At 37.1% G+C, this 11,199-nt stretch overlaps 1 protein-coding gene across 3 annotated transcripts; it reads right to left on the bottom strand.

Annotated features, from left to right (window-relative positions):
* Window positions 1-1,664: 1,664 nt before the first annotated feature.
* Window positions 1,665-6,226, bottom strand: LOC127101263 (uncharacterized). Of its 3 annotated transcripts, none has more exons than XR_007794597.1 (3): window positions 5,719-6,226; window positions 3,975-4,725; window positions 1,665-1,940 (listed from the first exon to the last, which is right to left on the bottom strand). XR_007794597.1 is itself a non-coding variant. In XM_051038627.1 (2 exons), the coding sequence occupies exons 1-2, from the start codon at window positions 6,029-6,031 to the stop codon at window positions 4,028-4,030; spliced, it is 1,011 nt and encodes a 336-aa protein (XP_050894584.1). In that variant the 5' UTR covers window positions 6,032-6,226; the 3' UTR covers window positions 3,838-4,027. The 3 variants fall into 3 exon arrangements, 1 of the variants encoding a protein (XP_050894584.1); XR_007794596.1 differs by lacking the exon at window positions 1,665-1,940 and adding an exon at window positions 1,952-2,663; XM_051038627.1 differs by lacking the exon at window positions 1,665-1,940 and having other exon boundaries at window positions 3,838-4,725.
* Window positions 6,227-11,199: the final 4,973 nt, after the last annotated feature.

An 11,199-nucleotide genomic window follows, 5' to 3' on the forward strand; every position in this document is an offset into this window, starting at 1 on the left:
GTAAGAAAACATGCAGAATTGCATACTACAAAGAAAAGAATATGAGAAGTACCAAAAATCTTCCTCCTCTCATCAACAGACTTCGCTTCAGCAATGTCATTGTAATGGATCTCCGAATTAGAAAAGGAAAGCAATGTTTCCTTCATAGCCTTCTCTGCATCGGTAAGGGCTTCATACGAGATATTATATTCTTTCACCTTCTTTGATAAATGATTTAGGGACCAGAATTGCCTCCTCCTTGCAATATAGGATACATAGTAAGAAGAAGAAGGAATGACACACAATTCATAATGGACAATGGGAAAAGGGAGTAACCAAGAACTAATTATCCTTAAAACCCTTTCAGCTATCAATATAAACACGAAAAATCTCGTTTCAAGTGCGTCGATGAGAAATGAGCCCACAATCGTGACTCTTTGAATGGGGGTTAACTTTGAGAAGGTGAAAGAAGAGATCCAGGGAAGGCGAATCCATATTTTACTGATACTCGTACTAGTATTGAAATACCCTCACAAAGCCTTAGGCACAAGGATGAAGTTGCGACGGAGAAACACGAAGATGATCCAACACTTCATTTTCAAAGGAAGTTAAGGAAATTCGTACACTCAGATTATCAAAACTACAGGAGTAGAAAGGGATAAAACACCCTTCGAACTCATAACGCACCCTCTTGCTTGTGAGGACCTATAAAAATAATATATCTTTTACTGGAATATTCTTTATTGATATATAAAATATTAATATGAGAGAGAGAGAGATGTTTGGAATGAAACATGATTATAGATGCTTTGAAATGCGGGAAGGGACCTTTATTTATAGGTTAGAGATTGGCTCAAAAAGGAAATAGTTTTGAATGCATTTTGTGATTTGCCAATCGATTGTCATCACAATCGAATCGACTGGTGAGTTAAGAAACAATCGATTATTAAGTTATAAATGGTAAGAAAAGATATCTAGCAGTTACCCATCATTTAGATGATGTCCTAACCATTTATGGTACATTTTTAAAATCTCCCAATCGATTGGGATAAGAGATCAATCTATTGACAAAGACAAAAAAATTCAGAGCATTCCAAACAACTTCCAACTCATCTAATATGAAATTCATTGTTTTAACTTTCAGAAGCTCCTTTTGGAACTGGGAATCCATCTATTGAAATGTTGTACATTGATCAATCATTCCCAACAGAGAAAGAAGAGAGAGAAGCTTGCCATGCCAACGCTTCTTTATGTGAAGTCAGTTCAATCAAATGTTTGATTTCAAACTTCATTCTAACCCTACATGTATATTTAATTGTACGTGTTTTGGTCTATTTTGTTATGATTTAAAAACTATCTTAATACATGTTGAACATGACCAGTCCATTATAATGAAAATGAAGAGTTGTTCAAAGTTTATAAGCAGTAACCACATGCATCTATAAATGGTGTAAAGGTGTCTTCCATTTGAAATTTGTTGATATTGTTTTGAAGCATTGATCAAGTAATTTATGGTGAAACTAGTGCAATAAACTTTAGTATATCTTATCCACAAAAAAACTTTCATATTTCTTATCCATAAAAAATTGACGGTATATCTTAAACTTGTGGTGATGTTGATGTATTTTATCATTATCTTGAAAGTATTTGTTGTTCCACTATATTGAAGTATTTAAAAAATAGAATATTTCAACTGTGAAGGCATTTTACTCTCTCTAGACTGACAAATCAGTCCCAGCACCATTCCTCACCAAAATAGAATATTGCAAATGAATATTTCAACAAAGTAGAAAGACATTTGCTATGAGAAATTCATAGAAGAAAAACAACACAGCCACAACAAAATCGGAATCATGAAGCATCACCATAAATGGTGGTGGTAACTCTTACTCTTCTTATTTACTACCACAAGCTTCTTCAAATCCCGAGATCTTATAAATAGTCGTGGTAATGTTTCAACGCTGCAAATATATATAGCAAATAGATTCATTGTCATATAAGGAATTGCAACCCAAAGAGGTATTTTAGGCAAAGACAAGAACATATCCTGGGAAACCAGAGAGTAATGTTACACAGATGACTAAAGTGGCTCTCTATGCTATCCATCTAGGTTACACACATGTAAGGTCCATAAGCAAAATGCTCGCAGAAAAAAAAAAACATTAGTGTGCATCATCTATGTTATCTCGGTGTGTGTGTATATATATTACTGAAATGTAGCACCATTAACAAGTACATATTCATTACAATGACCGAGTATATATTAATATTACCCATATGCATGCCTACCTACAAAAGATGCAATTTGTAGAATCACATCAATTTGGCTGTGATGCATGAAAATGACTCAGCAAATTGGGTAACATAACATCTATTAAAGCCATATCTGCTTGAAAAGCAGTAGTACAGAAACAAAAGGCAAACCAAGCAAAAACTGTGCTCTTTCTCAAAAGTTTGAGCTTGACATCTTTTTGATTGATCTTGTTATGCAAGCTTTTGTGGCCTTGGTTTGGACCACAACATGAAGGTATTGTACTCACTAGAAAGTGATATTAATATGAGGTCTGGTTTGAAGTTCAAACAAGATTACTTTGGCTTTTTCTCTCTCAAAAACCGCATCTCCATAAGAGAGCAACAGCAGAGCAGAACGGTTCTTCTACAAATATCTGTCATAGGTCGTGCATCTAAAAACATGGCCGAATCATCAATGAAAATGGTGCTATGCATCAGCAATAAAAATGGTGCTAGTAATTTCAAGAATATGGATTCATATGTAAAGACGAGTAAATATCACGAGGAACAAGGATGAAACAAAGACCACAACAGGAACGAACAAATTGAATACAGGAACAAGCAAAAATCCCATGTACAGAATTGAAAAGAAGAGCAAGCAAGTCGACCCAAAATACAAGGAGAAAGCAAAAATCACAACAAAAAATAGCAAGCAAATGCACCCAAAATACAATGATCAAGGATGAATACCTTGAGTTGAAGGGCGAAGAGCACTACGGTTCGAAGAGGGTTCGTGAGATTTTGGAAAACCATTGTTGTGGACAGGGACGGGCCCAAAAAAATTGAATAGAGGAGACAACATATATATAAATATCATAATTGTTCTCAAGGAAACAATTAAAGTATGAACTAGACAAAGGGAAAGAGATAGATTTTTAGTGTACTAAGTATCACATTTGTTTTATAGTGTTGGCAAATAGTCAAATTTTATCATCTCTCATTGTGTTTTGATTTGTAGTATAGGAGTTTTAGAAAAACTCCATAGCAAAGAGAGGGCACTTGCCCACACACCAAATAACATGGGGTCGTCCCTCGTTGTGAAGCGAAGAGTTCGAAGAGGAAAACAACGCAAGGGTTATTTTTCACTAGAGGGTAGATAAGCCCAAATTCATAAGTTTGTTAGGGTGCTTATGAATAACATCCTATGAAAGCTCATAAGCTCTTATGATATTCTCTCCCAAACAGTTCCACAAAACACTTACATCAATAGATAAGCATAAGTCCTAAATAAGCCAATCCAAAACAGCCCATATATACTATTTTTTACCTATCAATGTCTTTCCTTGTTAATAATCCAAACATATGAGAGTGACAGCATAACAATTAAGATTTTAGAATTTTGTTATAATCAAATAAAAAAAACTACACTCAGTCACAATCATAATTCACTTGTGCCGTGTGAATTTTCAGTTTGTCTGTCTATATCTTGCCTTGAATGGAAGTTTGGGTAACTGTTGAGTTATAGTCATGTGATTTTTAATTCCATTCCTCCCTCATTTATTTCATTCCATTAGTTCTTTAAACGTTGTATGCATAAAATTCAACATTGGAAGGCCAAATAGTATGTGATCAAAATTGCAAATGCAACTACTGAAACAGTCAAATGACAATGTTGGATGGACAGGTACAGCTTATGATTAAAAAATTACAACAATTGCATCAAGGAAATCACAATAAAAGCTATCTAATCATATCTCACTTACCTCAACTTTCCAGACCACCAAACTTCATTCCCTGATTAACTACCTATCATTGGTCATACTATCATCCATGTCAAGTGCCGATACCCGGCCCACTTAGCAGCAACGCGTAAGCCAATTGCTAAAGCTGCAAGAAAAAGCGGAACCGGAAGCTTCTTCCCCTGTCGTTCAATCTCTTCAACGTCTTTCCCTTCTAAGAGCATTTTTGAATACTGATAAATAGCCAAGGCCGTATATGAAATTATCACCACAAATCTAACCCAAGGCTCTCCAACGGCAGCAAGTACAGCTGCAACAGGCATTGCAGAAGAAACATCATCTCTCCTTTTGATAAATTTTGAAAAACCATAGATCCCAATCAAAAGGGTCCAGAACAGTGGTTCAGAAATAACGCCTCTAACAGCAGCATAGCCAATGAGACCAGTTACGGTCAGAACATAAGGTTGGTTGCTGATACAATTAGGAACAGTAGTTTCAGCAATAGCTAGAACAATGGAGGCCAAAAAGATAACAACGGTCAGGTCTGGTACAGGGGCACTAGTAATTATCCAAGAGTAAAAAGCCTGAATGCCGTAAATCAAATCTTCAATGGATCTGATTGTAAAAGTGATTGGATTTCCTATGAATTGGTAAACTAAAGCAAAAACATATTTGAAGACATATCCAATGAATCGAACTATTCCAAATGCAGCATTCTTCCAGTTTGACAGTTCAAAAAGGACAGCTCTCCATGCATAGATGAGAAAAGCCATAGCTGCACAACAACATAGAATGAAATTCTTACGAGAGACATGTCATTAAAGAAATAGGGTTGGGCCAAACAAAAGAGACATGCAAGATTAAGTTCATCTTTGTAAACAACACCAATTAATTTAGACTACAAATTACTGTGGTTTCTTTTCTAGTAGAACAAGTTATGTGTGAAAATATTTTCTATTTTCATTTCGTAAAATTTGAGTTTACTTGTTAACAAGTCGAAAAGAGGTTTTTAAAGTGAGTCATTGTAATAGAGAGAAGATAATGCTAGCAAAGGATGATGCAAGACAAATGTTCACTTCAAGAATCAATTTTCTATTTTTTAACAAGTAAAATTATCACCTTAAATAGAAAATATTTCCACAAAATAAACGGACCTTCATTGACCATCCCTAAACATTCTAACGAAATACTAAAAAAATGGTACTCAATAATGAGCAATTTCATGAAGCTAAATTGTATCATGTCAAAATTTTCAGCACCAAATACTTATATGATGTTTATTACATTATGAAAATTGTTAAGCTTCATGATAGAATCTAAAGAACGGTAGAAGAGAGAAAATATAAAAAATGTCAAAAACTTTGTATTGATCAAAAGGAGAGCTTAATTCATTAAAGTGATACAAACTTATATAGACCAAGAGCATAACTAACTCTCACTAACTTTGATCTAGTGTAACCAATTTGTAACCAAATTGCAACTAATAACTAACTCCCATATATTGTAACCAATTTGTAACTAACATGAGACTAATTGTATCCGTTAAGAAATGTGATTGCGCCTAACTCAACCGTAGGGTGAAGATAAGTTCAGGTCCCGATGTGGGAGTCTTAACATTATCTATTGCTAAAGTAAACACTTTAATGAAGGGAATGGCATAAAGAAAATGTTATTTTTGGAATTAAATAGTCACTTTGTTCCCTAAAACTAAAGTATCCAAAATGCAAAAGCGTGCATATTCTATTAGTGAAAGGGATAAGAAACTAACCCACAAACCACGGCCACTTGAGAGGAGGATCCGGAGCTTCTTTAATGTGATCCCTAAACCGTCCCGGCATAGTGCTGGACTTTCGAGCCTCATCAAACCCAGAGACAACACTTGTATCCTCATTTACGGCAAAATGCTTCAGCGAGGTGAATCTGAGGGGTTTAGGAGAAAACCCAATAAGGTTACGCGTGAATTGAGGCTTGGAAGGTTGGAAATTAGTGGTGGTTGGGAATTGTTGGCGTGGGAAGGAGAGGGAGGGTTTGAATTTGAAGGAAAAGTTGGGAGATAGGAGGGATGGGAGTGTGGTGGACATGGCTAGGACTACAGCTTCGTCTTCGGTTTAGGGGTAGAGAGTTATTGTCATATTGTTTAGGACTCTAGCAAACAAAATCGTCAATCTACACTTATCATAGAAAAAACCCCAAACCCAAACTTGGGATTTAAATTTAAGCCACTACTCCCTCAATCAATAAAATTAAGTATATTCCGTCTATTTCAAGATACCGCCGCTTCAACTAAAATGACAGTGATTCTTACTTTGTTTTAGGTTGATATTTTTTTTTTTTTAGATAATGCATTCTATGTTATTTTATGTTTTTGTGTGATAAGGACTTGGAGAAGATTTGTGTAGATGTTTTTTAATTATGATATGAGATTTAAATTAATGTGTTTTAATTGAGTATTTCTCATGTGATGATGTCCTAAGTGAAGGGGAGCATGCGATAACAGATGTTGTATGTTTATTTAAATTAAGTGTTACATGATCAACATATGTGTGTTTCAAAATGTGTAACATCCTAGGTGTGAATGTTGTGAAAAATATATTATGCGTTGGGGAAATAGGGTGTTACAATCTCCGACATCAAATTCAATGTCTACTTCGGCGTCAAACTCAACGACTACTCGAGTATCCTTAGCTCTGACGGCTTCAATGTCGTTTTAGTTGAAAATTGCTAAAAAGCTTGATGATAAGAATTTCCTACTATGGTTTCGACAAGTTGATCTGTTCGTCAGTGCTAATAATCTCTAGAGTTATCTCTATCTTCGTGACATGCCTTTGCAATTCCTCACTGAAGAAGATCGTGTTGCTGATCGGTCACCATTTCCATTGAATTCCCGCCGCTAATCCGACATATTTTCATCACCTTGGTAAGATTTATGTTTGTTTTTAGTTGCATTTGAGTCAATTAGCATGTTTTGTTGGTTTGGTATTGCATTGCATTCGATTACGAGTTTATGTCAAAAAGATCTCGTTTATGCTTCGTTTGGTAGTGTTATTGTTACAAGTTTAAAAAGCAAGAATGGTGAAGTTCTGGACACTCTAAAGGACAAAAATATGAGAAAACAGCAGGTCAACACGGGCACCCGTGTGCCACAACACTGCCCGTGTTGTTGATCAAGTAGAGCAGAGAGGGAGCAGAAAACAGGGATCAACACGGCCACCCGTGTGCCACCACACGGCCGTGTTGATTAAAACATTGCATTAACACGGGCACCCGTGTGTAGGGACACGGCCCGTGTTGTTGCCACTGTAACTTATGCTGAAAATAATTAATGCTGAAGAACAACACGGCCACCCGTGTGCCACCACACGGCCGTGTTGATTGAACGCAGCTTGGAAAACCTAATTTTTGCTGTATGAACCGATTCTGCTCATTAAGGGTAGTTTGGACCTTTAGCTTGGAAGAGAGTCATCTGAAGCTATAAGAAGGCTTGGAAGAGAAAGAAGAAGGCACCTTTGGAGAGACGAACGAAAGCATTGCATTGGAGAAGATAGTGAATACGACGGATTTGAAGACGGCGAGATTCAAGGGTATCAACCATTGAAGATCAAACTCTCCTAATTCTTTGTAATGTCTAATCTTTACTTTATGAGTTCTTTAAGCACTATGAGAGGCTAAACCCCCTGATGCTAGGGGGTGGTTCTGATGTTATCGCATGCTATGAATTTGAACCAATGATTTCTTGATTACTATGTTACGTATTTCAATTCAATTGTGTGATGTTATTATGCTTTTGTATCGGACAAATACAAATTGATCTATGACTTCCAATAACAGGACTGTGATTGGTAGGGTTTTCACACAATTGGGTTTATGAATGCATCATCTAGGACTAGTAACTTTCGTAAATCACCGTAAACCTTGATAGTTTGTATGATTAAAACCAATGATTAATTGAATGGACATTTGAGTAAGAATTGGTAGTTTAATAGTTTCTTCCTTAAGGACTTAAGTAAGAACATTCTGAGGTTAGGTGATTGAATGTTTCATATGTATTAAGGAAATCTTGACTAAATTCATAACCGGGTAACTCAACCACTCACCCTAGCATCTTTTATCTTAATCAATTATTTTTACTATTTTCGTGTTTACTATTTCAAAACAACCAAACCATTATCTTTTTGTTCTGATAGAATCAAATTAAAATAAGTATTTCCTACGCAATCCTCGAGATCGATACTTGGAAATAAAACTCCTTATTACTACATCGGTAAAAATAGTACACTTGCTATTTTTCCGATCAAGTTTTTGGCGCCGTTGTCGGGGATTGCCAAACTACATATTTTAATTTTTATTCTATCGAAATTTTGTTGCTTGCCAACCAAAATTCTATCTGTGACAATTTTGTTATTCAATTCTAATCTTTGTCTAACTTGTTTATGCGAGGTAAGGCCTCAGCGGATTTTCCTTTTGACGCAGATCCAGAAAGAACTCTTCGCGCGAGACTCAAACAAGCTAAGAGAAAGAAACTCGAATTAGCAGAGAAAGCGGAGGAAGAAGTTGTTTCAGTGCACTCAGAGAATTCAAATTCAGACACGGAAACAGTTCCTGAAATCATGGCTGCTAATCCACCACCACCAGAGAGACTCCTCGGTGACTATGGTGGAACCAACACCCTGGGTGGTCGTATGACAATTGTAAACCAACCAGTTACTGTGGAACAATTCCAACTGCATCCCAGCACCATTAATCAACTCGAAAGAAGGTCCTTCTCTGGAAGAGTGAATGAAGATGCCAACAAGCATCTGCAAAGATTCTTAACCATGAGTACAACACTGAAAATGCCTGGACATAGCGAAGAAGCAGTCCGACTTCGTATGTTCCCATTCACTTTAGCATATGAAGCTGAAGAGTGGTTCTATTCCTTACCTGCTGGTAGTATCACTACATGGGAGCACATGGAATCAGCATTCTTGCAGGAGTATTTTCCCGCATCTGTGTCATTGCGGAAAAGATATGAGATCCTAAACTTCAAACAGAAGGAGGGTGAGTCACTAGGAGATGCCTACAAACGATTCAAGAGGATCCTAGTGGCTTGTCCTACTCACAACATAGATGAAACTGAACAAATGCAAATGTTTGTCAATGGTCTTCGAATTCAAACAAGACAAATCCTGGATTCAGCAGCTGGTGGCTCAACCAACTTTGCAACAGCCACTGGTATGAAGAAGATAATTGAAGTTATTGCCTCGAACGAGCATTTAGAGTTATATGACAGGGTATCAAGCAAATCTGCAGTTATTAACTTGAAGCTTGAAACAAATAAACAGGTGAAAATTGAAGAAGTTGTTGCTGCAGAGGTAGAGAAAATGTTGAAAGCACTAAACATAGGTGCTCAGAAAGTGGCTCAAGTGCAACAGGCACCGAGTGAAGTGTGTAACATTTGCAATGGACCACACAATATTGTTCATTGTTTTGCAACACCGCAACATATCGAAGATATAAAATTTTTGAAGCAGAACAATCCCTACTCCAACACATACAATCCGGGGTGGAAAAATCATCCTAACTTTGCATGGAAAGATCAAAGAGGGAACGTGCAACAGCAGGCACAGGGTCAATATCAAAATCAATATAAGCAGCAGCCACAACAGGTACCTAAGAAGGCAGATTGGGAGATCGCAATTGAAAAAATGGCAGCTCACAACATCCAATTCCAAGAGGAGACTCGAAATAATCAGAAAAACACTACAACTTCCATAAAAAATCTTGAGATTCAGATGGGTCAAATTGCCCAACAGTTAGCTTCAAACTCCCATGCACCTGGCACACTTCCTAGTGGGACAATCGTTAATCCCCGTGATCAAAATCACATTAAAGCTGTGGTCACCAGAAAAGGAAAGGCTAAGGAACCACAAGTTGACGAACAGGTTGAAGAAGAGGGATTGTTGGAAGTTGACTTGGAGATTAGAGAAGAGCCAAAACAAACTGAAGAAGTGGTAGTCAAGCCGACAAGCCAGCAAGAGAAACAAAAATCAAAGGTCATTCTTCCTTTTCCGACAAGAACAAAGAAGAAAGATCTCCATGAGAATTTTTTTGAGAAATTCTTAGAATTATTCAAGAAGCTCGAGATCAACATACCTTTTGCTGAAGCTCTGGAACAAATGCCAATCTACGCCAAATTCATGAAAGACATCATATCAAAGAAAAGGTCGATCGACAGCGAGCCAGTCATGCTAACTGAAACCTGTAGTGCTATTTTGCAGGGCCTAAAAATTCCGATGAAGAAAAAAGATAGAGGTGCAGTAACTATTCCTTGTAGCATTGGAGATAGATCCTTCAAAAAGGCACTGATCGATTTGGGAGCAAGTGTGAGTCTAATGCCCCTCTCAATTTACAAAAAACTTGAGTTAGGGGAGGTGCAGGATACTCGCATGACACTGCAATTTGAGGATCATTCTATGAAGAGACCCTATGGTATAGCAACAGATGTTCTGGTAAAGATTGATAAATTTGTATTCCCGGTGGATTTTGTGATACTCGAGATGCCGGAAGATGAGGAGATTCCTCTCATACTGGGAAGACCTTTCCTGGAAACCGAAATATGCATGATAGATATTGAGGAAGGAACCATGACCCTTAAAGTTTATGATGAAAAGCTCAAAATTGATGTGAGGGATACTATGAAATTCAAGGAAGACGAAGGGGCAAGTAAAAGTATTGAAGTGTTAGATACAGTTTTTGCCCAATCTATGCAGATTACAACACCCAGGCTTCCTTTGGAAAGAGTTTTGAGTTTATCTATTGTTGAGGATACTGAAGGAATTGATGAGAAAGAATCCGAAGTGGTAGCAATGTTAAAAGAACAACCGCCTTGGGTTCGTTCCCGACCGCAACGGTGGGAGGAGCTTCAACCTGAAACATCTTCAGAATCAAAACAGGTTATCAAAAAGGGGATCGAGTTGAAACAATTACCAGAACATCTTAAATATGTTTTTCTTGACGATGAGGAAAAATGTCCAGCAATCATCAATTCAGGTTTGAGAGAGACCCAAGAAGGAGAGCTAATCAAAGTCCTAAAGAAATACAAGGGTGCTATTGGGTGGGCGATGGACGATTTGAAAGGAATCAACCCGGCAATGTGTATGCACAAGATTTTGATGGAGGATGATCAGAAACCGGTCGTCCAACCTCAAAGAAGATTGAATCCTGCTATGAAAGAAGTTGTTCGCAAGGAGGTTGTGAAACTTTTAGATGC

This window comes from Lathyrus oleraceus, chromosome 7, assembly GCF_024323335.1.
Source record: "Lathyrus oleraceus cultivar Zhongwan6 chromosome 7, CAAS_Psat_ZW6_1.0, whole genome shotgun sequence".
NCBI lineage: Eukaryota > Viridiplantae > Streptophyta > Magnoliopsida > Fabales > Fabaceae > Lathyrus > Lathyrus oleraceus.

What these genes read in the sequence shown, in the direction of transcription:
- LOC127101263 (XM_051038627.1), bottom strand. Translation starts at nt 6,031, where the DNA reads ATGTCCACCACACTCCCATCCCTCCTATCTCCCAACTTTTCCTTCAAA. An exon ending in CAAGTGGCCGTGGTTTGTGG is followed by an intron (nt 4,726 to 5,718) that starts GTTAGTTTCTTA and finishes GTTGTTGTGCAG; the next exon opens with CTATGGCTTTTCTCATCTAT.